Below are 17,748 nucleotides of genomic sequence, written 5' to 3'. Positions count from 1 at the left end.
GGAACGGTGTTGGAACGTCGTTTGGGAAAAGGAAGCAAAATAAGAACCTTGGCGGGAAGGGATAACATCTACTTACACTGTACCTACCTTATTGTCCGCTCGATCAGATAGATGAGACCCGGTACGATGAACCACTTCCAAAAGTTTGGTCCATGAAACAGAACCAATATCCAGAACGGGACATAGAGCAGATGCGTCCAGTAGAATACCTGGCAGAGAAAAGAAGAGATTAGACCTGAGAGGAAAAAGAGCAAGTACACACACTAGGAGTATCTATTTGAGCACTAATCTAACGACACTAAGGATCGAATCCAATATACTTCGAAGCTGCCACCACGTCGCACGAACGGCTGCGAGCAGATGAACATGATCAGCAGGATCACCACCAGCACAATACCGGTCGGATTGGCGCAGCCTCCAATCAATCCGAACAGCCCTGGCCGGGCCGTAAACAGCCACTCGGCCGTGGTGTAGTTGTTGGCGTTGATTACCGGATCGTACACAACGATCGTGGCTGTATATTTACATGGACGGGTGGGCACAAGTGCGCCAATGGAGCCACAAGGAGCATTGGGGGACGAAGTGGGGATAGTTGGTGGTTGCGATAGTTTGATCAGGATGGAAAGATAAATACAAAGAAGAAAGATTAAGGATTAGGGTTAATGTGTGTGTGAGTGTGCGTTAAGGTTTGTGTCGTTACAAATAGTCATATTAGTGTATCAGGTCGGTTAACAGCAAGTTGTCGGAACTTTGGAGGCCAGAGCTTTATGATACAAAGTAGAGACCGGGAAATGCACCGGATGTCGATACCGGTCGCCGGGGAGTTAGTGTGGTAAATTAATTTTTAACGAGACAAATTCTACGTTGTCATGGTGGCAAGCGATTGGGACCGTTACGATCTTACGGAGGCAATTAAGTTGCAGTCCCCTCAAGGGCTACTGCTTTGGTCGGCCGGTCGGGCTGATATTTCATCGATTATCGACAGGTGAACAGGCTTCGGTGCCGGTTTGACCGGAGGTGCTTGTGATAAGGGAAAAAGGCCTAAGAGGCCAAGATAAGATTACGCCGGCAGTTGAGAGATTAAACCCGCAAAAGCTACATTGTAGAGCGTTAAAAGAGGAAAACATAGGTAGATAGTGTGTGCTTGAATGTCTACAAGAAGTGGCAGATTTAACATCTATATACAAATATTGCTAAAGGAGTGAGTACAATTTACAAATCATCCGTATACACTACTTAATAATCGATCAAATCTACGAATTTACAAAAATATCATACAGATAAATTAAATATTTGAGATTGAGACTTGCAAGCGTAACCATTACGATACTGTAAAGCAGTAAACAAATCAACAACCCGAAAAAATGAACCAAACTGTAAAAAAAGCAACAAAACCTCAGTAAATTGAGTTATAAAAGTATAATTTATGATATCGTTCGCGATTTTGCTTTCCGTTCCATCGGTTTTAAGACTTTATCCCACCATCACAATCCGTGATCGGCGGGAACGTGCAACGTAAAAGTGCATTCAAGCCTTCTTGCCCGCATGCACATGTGGGCACCTCAGTGAGAACTTGCACTGTGGCACATTTTATGACTTCCTCTTGAGCTCTTTTTTTTTGGAAGGAAATGAGCGATTGGAACGCTTAAAATGGGGCTCTGTCGTTCCACTGACTCGGTGTGCTCTTGGCGTAAAATAAAGCCATAAAAGCCCATGATTACGATTCCTCCCTGAAGGAAGAAACTGCTGATGCTGCTGCTAATGGTGAGGGAAATAAAGGGAAAAAGGAATAATAATTTCATCACGAATCGAATTACTGAGAAATACGGGAACCTTTCGATTTATATCTCTGTTATGTCTTCTCTCTTATAGTGAAATTGCGTGAACGTCAGTACGATCTTGTCGTCATTGTCTCTGTATGATCTCGGGTGTGACGTTTTGATTGAGTCCCCAAGCCACGGAGACATACTTACTGAAGTTAAACAGGTGCATAATGGTGTGGACCAAGCTAAAGATGGCCACCAGCACGCCCGTCAGTTTGTGCAGATAGATGTGTTGATCGAGCGGCAGGAAGGCGGTAAAGCCGCGTGTCCTCAGAAAAGTAATACATTGGCGCAACATCAGCACCAGTATGAATGCACAGTTAAAGTTGAGACATTGCCCTGGAAGAGTGTAGCGTAAGAGGATATTTATCGCATTCTGGGTATTAAGGGTGTAATGGTTCTCTTACCACAAGCTCGCGCCATTATGACAAAACCATTAGAGTTCCGGTACTGAATGGCACGCGAAACAAACAGTCCCACGTTGATCAGCGTAAAGATGGTCAGAAAGGATAGATACACGTAGTTGTTCTTGATGTACGGTGCCGTCAACTGATGCGGCAAGGGCTTTTTCTTGCGCTTTTTCTTTGTGTCGTCCTGTGGCAGTGGAACCAACCATCGATCGATACTGCAAGCGCACAAAAAAAGGGTACATAAACACATTACTGTAGTGTAGTGTATCTGGACCTTAGTGAAGGCTGATGCTTACCTGATGCTCAGATTTTCCAACAAACCGCCATGCTTTTCGAGCTGATTTTTTAGCGCCTCGTACGTAATGGCACCACGATTATACTTGTCCGCATCCTCAAACATGGCCATGGTAAGATCCTCGATCTGCGAACAAGAAGAAGCATCCAATGCATTAATGTCACTTACGATCGGAATGATGAGGGGGGGCACAAATAATTAGCAATAATTAAAGACGATTTATGAAGATCCACATCCAACTGCTTCTGTCCAACCACTGGAGGGTGCTATTTGGAGATGCCTCACTGACGACTTGCCGAACAGTTGATTCGAAGGTGTGGTAGAACATCGAGCACCTGGCCACAGGTTCCTCCTTCTTCTCAGGGCCATCTCACTCTAGGGAAGTGGCCTCCCAACTGCTAATGAGTCTCTCATACCTTCTACCGGGCAACAGACACGCACGCGTACTGATTCACGCGTAAATTAATCTTCAACGCTGACTAATGGCTTTCCCTCCAGGCCCAGACATCCGGACATAGAGTGATGACCGGTTCCCTGCTCCCTCTTTGCGAAGGAACCTGTCCTCCCTTTTACATTCCGACACCTATATAGCTTTTACTGCCGGCGACTGCGATTTGTTAGCAATAGTACTTTTAATGATAATTTATTCCATTACAGAATTATGAAACAAATTAGAGCGCGATTGTGTTCCGTGTGTTTGCCGTCGCCTCAGTCAGTCTAGTCAGGACCCGTTTTAGGGCCCGGTTGTTTCTGGGCGGCAAAAGCGAGAGCGAAAGTGTGTTTGTCACCCAGCAGTTTGCAGGCTAGGTGCGAATTACCAAACCATTTCACGTTAGATCGCGGATAACCTGACCGGGTTTGATGGATTGGAGCGAGTCGCTAATCCGGGACGAGAAATCTGCAAAACATTTTTCTGCAACTCATCCAAAAGCGAAAAGTGGGAAGGGAAAGTGAAGTGAGCGGTGTTTATTATTTTTTTTTTATTTTTTGCTGCTTTTACTGATGCGATGTTGGACGGGCTGAAACTGACCTCCTTCCTCTATTCGCAGGATGGTTTCACTGCTAACCGAATTAACCTGCGCTTCAACAGGTGGCGGTGGTGCGTATTCATTGACTTTTGGTGGGTTTTGTATGCTGGGAGACGAGTTTTTTTCTGCTTTGTGTGTGACCCATTGTTGTACAGCGAGAGACAGGCCCAAAAATGGTCTGACAGTGTATTAAGAGAAAATCATTAATCATACTGAACTACTACTACTACTAATACTATTGAAACGGGGTAGTCCGGATCACCCGCTTCTGACAGATGATGTTAAGCCTTTGCGTTAACGGGAGACAGAGCAATGCGAATGATTTATATTTGGCATAACTTTTATTAACCCTAGCGTCGCTACTAATGATACAGAGCGATGATGTTTTGTGTGCATATCGCTTAGGATGTTTAGCTAATATTTATTGGAAGGGATGTTGTTTTATTACTCAGATATTGCATATTCTCAACTGTAGTTAGCAATAGTCTTTAGGTTTGATTTTTTCTGCTACATAAATATTGCACCGCACTGTATTTGAATCTGTACAAATAACCCTAGGTACAAACTTGTGCGCTACCTGCGGGTGAATCGCATCCCCGCATGGATGCTGTACAGAGTTCTATTCTTCATGTATTCCCTTTTCGCATTCTATCTGTCCTTTTCCAAGGGTAACCGAAAGGACGAACGTTCGTTAAACATCGCTAGAGTAACACAGCGTCGGACAGGACCTAGGCCGGGAAGAAACCGTCGTCAGGTATCGCTTCTCGGCCTAAAGGCTAAGATCAAAGTGTAGTATCTGTTCTTATCAGCTTAACATCTGATAGTTCTTCCATTGGAAGACAACAAATGTTAAACTGATTTTTGGAAGGCGGAGGATAGACTTGGGGCTTGCTCCACTACCTCCACGGGTTGGCCCGGTATTGCAGTACCGCCGGGATCGGCCCACATAACTATAGAAAAAAGCATTTATTCTAATAAGATGATCATGTGGCGACATGATCGTGTGGCTTCGGCGACAAACGTAATGAAGGTTTACTCACTTACTTTGTCAACATTCTGTGTATCAAGTCATACACAGAACCCTCTCCCGATACCAGAACACTTCACACGACGACGGTTAAACCAAGACAAGTGACAACGTTTGCACCGGATATCGTCCGTTAATAGTTTGACAGCTTCGGTCCAGGGGACCACAAAATGTCTTCTGTACGATGTGGGCTGTTTTATTTTTTATTTTTTCGATTATCACAACACCCTAGCCGCTAGATAAATGAAAGAAAAGAAGTAGAAGCTGTTGCTTTTTGTCCAGGTTTATAATTTAATTAAAAATCCACCACAACAGCAAGAGTAGCCGAACGGGTTCACGGTAGATGTTGTGGTTAACCGTCACTCCTAACCAATCGAGCCAGTAAGAAACCTTAAGAAACAGACAGACAGGGTCTGCCATTGATGAGCAGCAAGAAAAAAACATTCTTCCCTTTATGTTTTAATGCAGCAGACGTTTTACTGTGGTGTAAGAAAAAGTGGTTCCATCATTCCAATATAAAAACAATCTCTACCCGAGGAAATTAGATTAAGTACGGTAATGGAGCAACATAAATAATGTATCAGCTTTACTCTCAGCAAGCACACACACTTCCGTTGCGAGAAACGTCCACATCCCGTTCTTTGGTAGTTGAGTTTTTGTTTGTTTGCGCTGTATTTCTTAGCTATGTGTGGCTTATGGGCAGGACCAGAACCTACTGTAAAAAGCACTGTTAATTGTATCTAATTTAGCTCGTTCACGGATTTACTATTCATCAGGCGCACCACCAGATTACTCAAATAATCATCAAATGCTAATGAAACCAATGAATTCATTCGCTCCAGCCTCGATCATCGATCGACAATTGAGATCGATCAATTAAATCGCACGATCGGATGAAAATGGAGCACAACGGTGGCACCCAACCGTGAGGTCTGTAGACCCGGGACCGACTCTAGACGAGCTTCCTCCAAACGTTTCAGGATCGGCACACACACACACACACACACACACACACACACACACACACACACACACACACACACACACACACACACACCGGTCGGGATAATTAATTAGGTTTGAAAAATTGAAAGCACAATTTATGCGTGCGCTCGCGCATCGAAATGAGATCGGATTGGGAGTAAGAGGTTCTGGTGGGTAGATTGGTTGCGAGTGATATGCAACAGCAAAACCGTTTACGGGCACCATTAGAGAGGGCACCCTCTTCAATGGCCGGTGGGTGCATGCCGTTGGACAGGGGAGGAGGGACAAATTGTCCATACGTCTTAAGTAAAAGCTCAGCGGGAGCGATCGGGACCTGATTGTGAATGGAGTCTCTCGGGAAGTGGCATTAGGGTGAATTACTTCATCAGCTGCGTGCTTCTCGTGCAAGTCATGAGGCGCTGCAGTGCATTTTGATTTGAAGTTGTGCTGCAAGAGGAAATTTTATTTTTGATTAAACATCAAGTCTTCTATACTTTGTACTTGAACCTTTTCAGTACTAAAAACCTTATGACTTATAACAGAAGTTTTTAGTATGATTGAATGTGGGGTTTTTTTTTGTATAATTAAAGAACACTTTTAACGAAGTCTGCAGATATATCCCGCTGAACGAAATATGACAGCAAACGAAGATCGAAACGCTACAAAACCGTACAAAGTATGCAGTCGCATGCTGGTCTCATGTGCACCGGTTCGCCTTTTTTTAATGAAATGCGCATTCATCTCGCCCACTTTTTTTCTCCGATTGATAAACACAAACGCACAGCAGAAAGAAGCAAGATATCTCCGGATCTCCCAAGACACCACAACCATCGCTTATGATGAATGTACTGTGCTGAGACGAGTTCAAGCCAAACAGCACAGCGGCGGGCAAGCGAAGCGGTGGTGCTATGGATAAACATTCGCGACTTTGATGCTGGCGAGACCGTTGCATTTGATTTTGAAGTCCTGCCATGTGATACATGTACGGACTGCGACTGCTATAAATTACTGTCCTGGCTCTCCAGAGCCAGTTCACCTGCTTCGATACGTTTGCCTGTGCGGTGTACAACGGCATTCACACAGCGAGAGCGGGTGGACATCCAATGCTATCAAGCTGCTTCTAAGCTTGTTCTTGCAGACACCGAAACGAATGAATCAACAAACAAAAAAAAACACATAACCTGCTCCAGAGTTCCCAGAGTACGTTGGGACATGAAGAAGAAGACGAAGAAGTAGGAAAAAAAAGTTGTTATGTACACCAACCTGATCCTCGGAGAATCGCATTCCATTTTCTTCCATGCACGCCCGCATGACGTGCTGTAGCTCACGGTGTTGAATCAGTCCGTCACCTGGTGCGTTGGTGCCGTTGTTTTACCCGCCAAGTAGTAGTCGTTTTGGAGATAGATTTCCAACATGCAAAAGAAACATACAGACACAACAAAATGAGTCAAATGCGAGGGTATTGAGTGCTACTTGTTAGACTTTGTTGGGAGAGAGGGGTTACTAGTTCCTGAGCACCAGCTCGGTTCGTCCGTGGGCTTTAGAATCAAGTCGCCATTAATTTGCGTCTCCGCAACCAGCATGGTGCGCCAGTAATGTAGCCATAAAGCAGATAATGAGACCACCGAACGAGATGCTTATCGAGCGGCTAGCGTTCGTACGTGATCCTCATGTTCACTGTCACGACTCGGTGTTGGCAATCGTGGCATTCTTCAGGTGAGGAACGGTGCTGGGTTTGCCTTGTTCCCCCGCCAAAGAAACCCTGGATGTTGGTGGCTCTCTCTTGCCAATGTTTAGCTTGCTTGACAAATGCTTTCATTCATGGTACAAGCACGGGCCGGCCTAAGTAGACGAGGTGCGGCTCCTGGAGAAGATTATTGCTCGAATATTTGACACCAGATTGACAGTTGGTCGAGAGTGGAACATTCCTTGAGCGGTCAAGCTCACCAAAGCTGAGCAGTTCGATTGTTCAATGAATAGCTTCGTGTGTATTATATTGTGTGGTTATGTGCGGCGTTACGTACGTTGATAGATGTACACACGCACGGAAGCTCGGTGTGCGGTTACACGGCTATAGAGAAATCTGGCCAACATAAAAAGCAAACGTTGACGTGAGCTGTCAGGGTTCGTGTTGCGTGAGGTCGGTGGTTATTTGAACAGCAACCAACAAAAAAAAGGGCCTCAGCAGCAGCTTTCATCTTTTTGAAGGCGTTAAAGCAAGTGAAACCAATTTTAAGCCTGTGGCGATTATGTGCCAACGATTGGGATATTCGGAAACAAACACACGGGGCAATCGACCGCGTTCCGTCATTTCCTGTAGCAATTCGTTTAAATCGATTGCGGGACGGTGCATAAGTATAGCGCTTGATTCGCCACAACAACCGTAAGCTCTCCGAACTGTCTATTAATTATCGATTGTCCCAATTAGGGGAGGATAAATCAATCGGAATCGATGTTCGCCGTCCGTACCGTCTAAATCATACACTTTGAAGAGGAACTTAATTTTGTCCTCTGGCGACTGTCCGGCAAACTGGTGGATGGCATCGATGAATTCCTGTGTGAAGAGCGAGAGCATAACGGCAAAAAAAAATTAAAAGCAGCAAATGAGTGGTTTCGGAAACGCAAATGTCACCCGTCGCCAAACCTACCTGTAGCGAGATGGAACCCGAGTTGTCCTTGTCGAAGATTTGGAACACACGCTCGGTGAAGAATGGCTGTGTGTGTGTGTGAATTGTAGAAATGGAAATGATACACGTGTCCCATTACCGGAGGTAATTTGGATTTGTCCGTTCCGGCTGGAGCTAGGTCAGCCCTAGCCGATACTTACGTTTTTGGAGGTAACAATTTTCTTAAACTCCTCCCGGCGAATCTCCTTCTCGTTGCCGACCGTTTTAATGAACAGTTGCTCCAACCGTTCCAGGGAAGATTTGTCGAACCCTGTTCTTGGGCTGGAAAATAGGAAAGCAATATGTTGTGGTTCAAAATTTTGGTTGAAACAGTTTTTGACGGTTGACGTCGGTCCTTGGCATTTTACACAAAAAAAAAAGCCAAGCAATTAGTAATACTAGGTCTACTAAAGTGCATCAATTAATGTTAAATCTTCACGGATCTTCTTTTAGCTGATCGTGGCCGATCCAGTACGATCATGGCCCCATGTGACAAAACTAAAACAAAACAACGCATCGCTTTGCCCAATATGGATTATGCTTGTTCCATCCCACCTGTCACCCTCGTCATTGAGTGGGAAAAGGTTATGTGGACCAATTTTGGTAGCCTTCGTGACTCCTTGGATACATGACTTTTTCAATCTTTTATAATTGAAGTTGATTTTACCAAGTCATTCACTCTTACCAACCTCTTTTGTTCTTGAAATGGTCAAACAATTTTTCTTTATCAATTAATATTACCCAACGCCCGATAACAGCGATATTAATTATGTCTTCAGCAATTAATTGACATCTGTTGCCTTCGTGTGGCACCGTTTGACGTGAATAGGTTGCATCTCAAGAAAACCCCATTTAAGGGATCAATTTACACTTCATCATTCGCAACCCCCGGGCCCAGTTGTCTATTGTTTGTGCCGCTCCAAGTTTTCCTTTGCCAACAAAAGGCAATGCTGCAAATAAGAAAGCCACCGAACCTTCGGCGATTGGAAGACAAGTGTTTTTCAAGCCTTTGCTCAGGCTCAGGTAGTACCAAACATGGTAAACACTCGGGTTCGGGCTTCACAGATAATCGATCTGTGCGCTGTGAGCGAATTCGAAGGAAAGGTATCACCTTGAGAAGTGCACACGCGCCTGATAGCTTGAAAGCGCGCCTGTGAATCATTGGGCGAAAAAATGGTTAATTGGCTTTCTTTGGCTCCCTCCTCCCTTCCCCCGAAACCGTGATTACTTCTGCCGAATTGGGCCGTATCGTTGGGCTGGCGTTAAGGTGGAATTTCCTCAAAAAATAAAACAAGGGTAGTCGTTGCTGTTGTTGATGCCTTCGGGGCAAATGACAGCCAGATAGGGAACTTATGCGCAGCTGCACGCGAGTAACTCCAAATCGTAACAGTCATGTTGGCCAAGGACGAACGTCCGAAGATGTGCGTGTGTGTGTGTATGTGGGCCGCAGTCCGTTCGCCAGATGTTGTCGATTTAGTTCTACAGTGGTAGTTCGACAGTGGAGACTTCATTTTGTTGAAGCATTACTTGATTTAAAGAAGACACATGGCATATGCATATGTAATGATCGCGGCTGCATTTCCAACAGTCGTGTGTAACATTATTTACAACAAATGGATGCTTCCTCCATCCTCGCGCAGTGGAAAACGATCGTTTACCGATCTCTGTCTCTTCCTCGCGTTGACAAATCGCTTAGCCATTCTCCATTATGGGGCAGCATGGAGCGTTGGACAACCAGACCGTCTATAAATCTTGATTAGCCATATGTACGCCGTGGACTTTTTTCCGCACATCATCCATCTCAGGGTGGCACACGTGCACGATCAAACAAGAATCCACGAGATTGCGCGAGAAATAAATCATTCCATCTGCTACTGCAAGGATCTCCGGTGTCGTCCAGCGTCTGCTACGCCCGCATCTCAAGCTAACCGAGCGGTAAACGGATTTCTTCCAATATACAGAGGGCGCAGGTCACGCAATACAGTACTCGATCAATGGTCGCGATTGACACGGCACGGTTGTGTTCGAAAAAATGGCGAGTGCCTCGAAATTCGTCGCGAAATCTAATCCATCCCCAAAAGATCGCGCGATCCACGCGACCAAGGGAGCGTATGGAATGTTTGTCTTTATTGTGATGATGATGATGATGATGATGATGATCAACAACGTTTTCCTGGTTCGTGACTTGGCATTCGGTGGCGTTATTTCGCCTGGACCGTGTCGTGCGGTGAAGAAAACTCAAGTAAAACTATCTACTTCAGCGGCAAAATCGACGGACCATCAGGCTACTATTATTCTGTATGTTTAATCTGCGTTCGGTGTTTTTTCCGGCCAGTTTGTTGTAAAAGTAAACAAAACGTGACAATTGGGAGGTGTTTTGTGGGGCATGATGGAGTGTTTTGCAGTTTGTCAAAGTTAGTCACGAATTGCTTGAGCGAAAGGGCTACGCTCAAGCGAAATTGAAGTCTTTTTGGCAAACGATCGACACTTGACGCTTGTATCGTGTCTTTTTAGCTTCAAGTGTTAGCACACCACGTAGACGACTTTGCATTTGACAGGAATTTTTGGGACAGGAATCAACATGAGGCAACAAAATGTCGGAACTCTCTACCTAGAGTGCTCCAGTTTACACGCTTTCCAAAAGCACCACCAATGTCATCTGGTGAAATCGTACAGGGGCCACAAAATTCCGAAAAAGTAAGGCAGCGGTAGCTGCACACATCCGACAAAATATGGTCGAAACATATTAATTATTTACCATAATCACGCATCATCATCGTTGCAACCAATCCATTCCCACGAATGAATCCGGGTGCAAACAGCAATAAGCAACTTTATGCGAATGCAGCACGAACCTCTCGAGACCTGGCTGAAGAATGCACGCACGCCAAACACATTTCGAATGTGAATATACAGTTTCTTGCCTTGCCTTGTTTGTGGAAGCTATTTTTCGCATTGATCAGAAATTACGATCGGCACCACTGGTACCCATGATACGGGTTCCGTAAGCTGATGAATCATTCGCCCTGGCAGCGCTTCTGGATTCGCATCTTTTCGGTTAGGTGAGGCAGCAGCACTGCTCGGGGTTGTCTAATTCCTGCTCATTGCGTTGCCACCGTGTTGTTCGTCTGTCTGCAACTATTTCAAATGCCCCCTTCTTGTTTCTCAGCTCGTAAATTATGTTTCCCCATTTTCAATAGGTCGTCGATATGTGCCACCGAAACCCTCACCACCAGGGTAATCGTCTTGAGATGCGAAAATAAAAGCAAATGCTAGGCTTTCATTTTTTCTAATATACTTGTTAACATTCACGCAAGTGCTGGCGATCGATAAATCATGTACTCGCGAGCTATTTATCAATAACTTCCCCAATGGCAGAAGATTGTGTGCGTGAAATTCTCTCTCATTGGTCTGCCGGTTGGAAGGTTCCTCGAAGCAGTAAGCAGGGGCAGGAAGCCACCAAATATGTGGCAGCAGCAGCAGAAACCGATCAGTTGCTGATTAGCTGAACGGCTTACGATCCCCCTTGGGTAAGTGAGCCTCATCTCATCTGGTTCTTCCATTCCATTTATTTTATTACTTTTCGCGACATAATTTATGAACCGTCTGGGAAGCTGGTTCGGACCCGGTGTGTGCCCTCCGGTGCGTAATCGTACGCAGCGAGTAGATGGAGGTACGCCGTCAACGTGCAACCCGCGGGTGCGCATGATTTACGATTTGTCAATCGGTAAAATGTATCCATTTGCGCTAGGTCTTCGCGTCCCGAAAGCCACTGCAGCGCTAACACTACAGGTGGTGAGTACGCGTGGCCGGGCAGTGCATTGTGGACTACGCGGGACCGGTGAATAGTTAAGAGCAAACATCTGAAAGGATCGTGTCGAAAGCAGCTGAATGGGCTCGCACTGCGTCTGTTCAACCTAGCAGTCAAGCTGTAGTGGCTACAATGGACGAAGAATGAATGAGTGTGTGGAAAGTCCGGCTCGCTGTACGACAACGTATCGGACATGCTTGCAGTCACGTATAGAGAGATAAAGATCATGACCATCTTGTGACTCCATGCTGTCACCGTGCTGCAGCAGCAAGTGATGAACGAAATTCTTGCCATATCGATCGTTGTCGCATCATCTATCTTCGGGCTGCTAGAGCAGTGGTGGTCAATGCACATTTAAATTTGGTTTCAATCTACATCACTTCTTAGGATCCAGGGACTGATGATGAACTGACTGATGAACAAAGATAAAATTGCAAGAGCAGTTATAGTTTCCACCTTCGTCCATCGTTGTCGTCTACATGATCTTCAGATCAGCGCCACAAACTCTTTTTGAGATAGCTTTTCGATCATTTTGATACTCCTGTGTCCCGTTTTTGTTCTCATATGCATAATTACTCAAAGTAAAAGCTATTTCAACGCACTGTTACTTAGCTTAAGTTGCCAACCACTGGTTCTCGTGCAGTCCAAAAACGGCACGTCTGATTGAACACTTCAGCCATATCGAAAGCAGCATCTCAAATTCATTCTTGTTCGAACCTCGCGAATCACTAGTCAATCAAAGCCTGGCCCAGTGGCGACGATGGCGTTGAGTGGTGCTAGTAGTGGCACGTTACTGTCACTTTAATTGGTTCTTGCTCGTATTGTGCGTAACGGTACCACACTGAGTAAAGAGATGTTCCTCTGCCAGCAGATCTCTCCGGTGATCGCGATCGTGTTCAATAGGAGATTGCTGGGTTGCGTTGAGTGTTGTGTCTGTTTGTGATGTACCAGAAGGGTGTATCTAATTTATGCAGTGTAATATCGCTACCGCTTTTGGTTTTCCGATCAGGATTTTGCCACGTAATGGGCTCACTTTAGCACCGCGCATCGTCTGGTCTTTTTTTTGCGATACGAGTTTGTGTGTATATCAAGTGCGTTAAAGCTGGTAGTAAACTACTCTTCACTTGCCCGTTCGACAGGGCTTGGCACTAGCGGTGCTACCGTAATTTTGCTGTCCATCAAATCGCTAAGATCTACCATGATTTGCCGTGAGGTAGACGCGATAGACCGGTATCGATCGGATGATCTTATCGCAAACGATCAAACACGATCAAAGAAGTTAACGACTCCACTTGCAAACCGGTCTGGTTGATGCTTTAGATATAGGTCCTCATAAGGCGGTGTAAAGGAAAATCGATTTCGTTGCTGATTAAGGTAGGAGACGCTGTGCTGGAGTCCTCCTAATAGAATGATTTAGATGATGAATCTACTATCTCTGTACTTACAAAGGAATACGGGCAAGTGTCAAGCATAATGTGAAGTCATGACGATCCGCCATTTTTTCCCCTACAAAAAACATTGTAAAGTCCACTGCACCGGAGCCCCAACGAATGATGGATAGAGCGGTCATGACTCCGTCTTACTTTTTTTTTCCTAGCACTGCATTAACCCTAGCACGATTAAGATCTGCCGCTTTTCTCCGATTCCAATACCCATAGATGGTTTCGAAGAAAGTGAGCAAAACATCGTCTCCTTTACCGAAACCGATCGACAAGAGCACGTTAGCGGTCGACGTTGACGGATACCGCGCGACAAGCCGACGAGCGACTGTTTTCCTTGATCAAGGCTTCAGCGTGGCCGCCTGCCCAGCATGTCTACCTCATTTGGGAAAAACTAATCACGACGGTGTGTCGGTGATTGAAATAGGGGGCCGCCAGTGTTCATATGTGCGAAGGTGTTGGAATGGTTGTGACGGATTTAATTATCCATCGGCACATCGGTTTCGCACAAGCGGGAAACCCCTTTTTAGTTCCCCTAATGGTATGGAAGGTTTAATTATTCGATCGAAATGCTGTTGGAATGTTTCAAATCGAAGGGGGTTTTGACGTGACCGTTACTTACCGTGAGTTGGTGAGGTTCGAGATGAACTCCATTATTTGATTGGTCGATACTAGGTTGGTGGAATCAACGTCGATTAGTCGGTACAGCTTATCAAGAATCTGTTTTGGTGAGAAAGGCCGTGACACGTCGTCAGCTGTTGTGCCGCAGCGGAAGATAGCAGTCAGTGTGGATTACTTACCCCTTTGGCATGCCATATTTGGCAGAATTTGTCATATGTTACCGTTCCGTCTCCACATAGGACGTACGCTACCGATTCGAGCTGTTCGGCAAAGTCGATTTGTTTTTCATCGCTATAGAGAGGAATAAAAACGGAAGAAAAGACAGAAAAGTTAGCTAAAAGACCAGCTTGTATGTAATAAAATATCAGTATTCTGTACGAAGTTTGCAATGCATGAAATATTTCGTTTTATTGTAACAATTCAATTCCCAAAGTCATTATTAACCCTCAGCACCATAATGGACCAAAATATGTCCATTATTCGTCAGCTTATACCACAAAAACTTCAACTAAACAGTAAGTGACAGAGAAATGCTGCTAATCCACGTTTTTTGGTGTATTTCTAAATAATGCTTCGCTCTATATTTGCCAATTAAAATTGCTAAACAATCTTCAACAGATTAGACATCTCATCCGCTTTGATTGCCATTGCCCGAATGCCTTCCCAAGCTTCTTCACCGTATGGTATAATCTTGTCCTCTTCAAACTGAAACCCACTGTTGGTCATCTCAAGCCAGACGCACGCGTTTATCGCTAGAATTTGACAATAATCCATACTCGTTCCGAACACATTATAGTACAAAGATGATGGTGTACCGACGGTGTAGTATTCCTGAAACTTAGCCCGTATTGCATCCGCACCGGCAAACGCTACAGCTTTAGCTACCTCAGCGTCCGGAGCTGGCTCACGTGTATAACCCCAAGGGTGAAAAATATGATTTCCAAACGAATGCATATCGACGTACAAAATTGTGTCGAAAGCAAAATCTACCAACAGCCCGCTTATTGCGATGGTTTCCTGTTCAGAAAAGGCTGCTGGACCTCGGTACGTTCGATCTTCGGGATTGCTAGGTTTCTCATTCTTGTCCCACATGTGTCCAAAGTTCCCGTTCAAATCGACACCGACCGTTCCACCAGGCTGTGGCGATCGATTTTTACTCCAGTAGCGATCGGTCTCTCGACTGTATTCGTACCCATCGGGATTCGAGATCGGCATAATCATCCATCGGATATCCTTCAGCTCCGGATACTTCTCCCCGTTGTGCACCAGTTCGGTTATGATGTAAATGGCGGAAGTCATCGTGGCCCATTCTCGTGCGTGTAGGTTCGCTACCAGGATGACCGTTTTCGCTGCGTACGTGTTTATCACGAGCATATTGATGTCACGACCCAGCGCAGTTTCGCCTAGTTTTTCGAAGCTTACCCGGTCCGAGAAACGTTGAGCCGTAAGCGCCATGAAATCTTTGGTTTCTTCGTAGGATAGGAAGTTGTTGAGCGCATAGCTAGGATCGGAAGGATCACTGAAATGAATTATCGCGTTATTAGGTGACTGACGGTTTTGTAACGAATTCACTTGCTGCTGTATATCGTACCGAGATTGTCGTAAGGAGAAATTCTGCAGACCGTTTGTGTTGGGTATGATGAGAAAGGATAGACACACCAAGTAAAGAGGCTTGTAAAATTTCTCCGAAGCCATAGTTTCGTTGGTGTGAACTTTTGATCAACACTTTCAGTTAATTGAAATTTTTTATTAACGTTCCTCATATTTATAAATGCAGATTGGTTGATATTGTTTTGAATAACAGCAATTACATCAGTACTGAAAATAATCATCGAGCAATCATAACAATTTTTCAATGAATTTTATTTATAATTTTGTTTATAATTATAATATAATTAAGCGTAATTGACGACTGATTTATTTAGATTATTAAATCATGTGGAACGGAGACGTCTGGATTTGAGCTAGTTGAGGGTTTAACGGAGACAATAGCAGGAGGTAATGATCTTCAGGGAATGTTCTGAGGGACCTACAGCCAAAGACTTTCCGTAAGGGTAAGGCTTTCCTTGATAGAGCCTCCAAACTATGAGTCGGAAAGGTGTCGAAGCTTTTCTTTCTTTTATAGGTCACTAAACAGATCCAGACCTCAGATCAAGAAGAAATTGGAGTATAACGTATGCTTAGGGAGCCCTTACCAAATCTTTATTCTTTATTTAATGTTATCATCCAATTTCGATGCGATCTAATTCTTCTCCCATCTGCAAACAATACCCTTCGAACTCATCATTCAGGATAATTTACATCAACTACCTCATTGGCCTTCAACACCATCGTTTGAATTCCGTACCAAGCTTCTTCCCCGTAAGGCACTATTAGCTCCTCCCCAAACTGGTACCCTTCTTTGGTCATCTCAAACCACAGGCACACATTTATGCCGAGGGAATGACAATAATCCACACTTGTGCCGTACACTCGTTCGAACAGATAGGCAGCTGTTCCTACCGTATAGTATTGTCCATACTTAGCCCGCATCGCATCCGCTCCAGCAAGACCCACCGCACGTGCCTTCGTACCATCCGGCGCTGGATCGGTTGTGTAGCTCCACGGGTAAAATATATGATTTCCAAACGTGTGCATATCCAAAAAGAGTATCGTGTTGGCACTGTACTGTTCCAGTAGTTTACCGATAGCAGTACTCTCCGCCTCGGAAAATGCTTCCGGCCCATTGAACGCACGGCTCTCCGGAACTGCAGGATTCTTATTCTTGCCCCACATGTATCCAAAGTTTCGATTCAAATCGACACCGAATGTGCCACCGAGCTGTGGAGCTCGGTTCTTACTCCAGTAGCGATCGTAGTTTCTCGTGTACGTGTATCCGTCCGGATTCGCCATAGGAATAATCATCCAGCGTAAATCCATTAGCTCCGGATACTGATCACGATTGTATACGAGCTGTGAGATGATGTAAAGCGCGGTAGTCATTGCGGCCCATTCGCGTGCGTGTAGGTTCGCTACCAGGATGACCGTTTTTGTAGCGTACGTGTTTATGGCGAGCATGTTGATGTCACGACCTAATGCAGTTTGTCCAATTTTGATCATATCTACCTTGTCCCCAAAGTTCTCCGCTGTGTGGCTTAAGAACTCGTTCGTTTCTTCGTAGGATAGGAAGTGATTGATAGAATTGGCTGGGCCGGCAAGTAAACTGAAATCGATCAAGTGTGATAATTGATATGTTTCCACTCCAGAGCTGAAATTCATACCTATTTGCTAGCGGATTAGGTGTGATCTGGAGACAGTTTATGGGTATAACAAGAAACAGCACCAGTCTCAGTATGAAAAACATGTTCAACAATGTACTGAGTGACGCTAGGAAAGTGAAGTAATGGCGTCTATTCGTTGGAGAGTGGCATTTATATAATCTTACCATTCAAGTCCCTCGTATTAAGTTAGTAATTACAGAAGCGCATAATATAAATTGTAATTTTTAATAATATCGATAAGAATGCAGTTGCATTAAACTCGTTTGTATAGTAATTATAACAATCGTATTGTTTGCCTAACATCAAATGCTTTTCAAATGCATCAAAGTTTATTGCATGTTCTGAATAAATGTATTTTGAGACTCACTTTCAATGGTCCTCATC

The 17,748-nt window shown here is 44.7% G+C and overlaps 1 protein-coding gene and 1 non-coding gene across 2 annotated transcripts in view; one reads left to right on the top strand and one right to left on the bottom strand.

Annotated features, from left to right (window-relative positions):
* Positions 1 to 17,748, bottom strand: part of LOC126563846 (uncharacterized) — a 61,157-nt gene that overhangs the window by 2,235 nt on the left and 41,174 nt on the right. Inside the window, 11 exon segments of the mRNA XM_050220621.1 lie at positions 88 to 209; positions 321 to 514; positions 1,974 to 2,202; positions 2,205 to 2,448; positions 2,530 to 2,654; positions 6,831 to 6,916; positions 8,037 to 8,121; positions 8,216 to 8,281; positions 8,395 to 8,515; positions 14,106 to 14,203; positions 14,284 to 14,395. Of these exon segments, the coding sequence (XP_050076578.1) occupies positions 88 to 209; positions 321 to 514; positions 1,974 to 2,202; positions 2,205 to 2,448; positions 2,530 to 2,654; positions 6,831 to 6,916; positions 8,037 to 8,121; positions 8,216 to 8,281; positions 8,395 to 8,515; positions 14,106 to 14,203; positions 14,284 to 14,395 (1,482 nt within the window).
* On the top strand, positions 4,313 to 4,507 carry LOC126566281 (U2 spliceosomal RNA). The gene has a single exon (XR_007607340.1). It is a non-coding gene; the product is annotated as a U2 spliceosomal RNA (small nuclear RNA).

This window comes from Anopheles maculipalpis, chromosome 3RL (genome assembly GCF_943734695.1).
Source record: "Anopheles maculipalpis chromosome 3RL, idAnoMacuDA_375_x, whole genome shotgun sequence".
In the NCBI taxonomy this organism is placed as follows: domain Eukaryota; kingdom Metazoa; phylum Arthropoda; class Insecta; order Diptera; family Culicidae; genus Anopheles; species Anopheles maculipalpis.
This window is presented reverse-complemented; position numbering and strand designations above follow the sequence as displayed.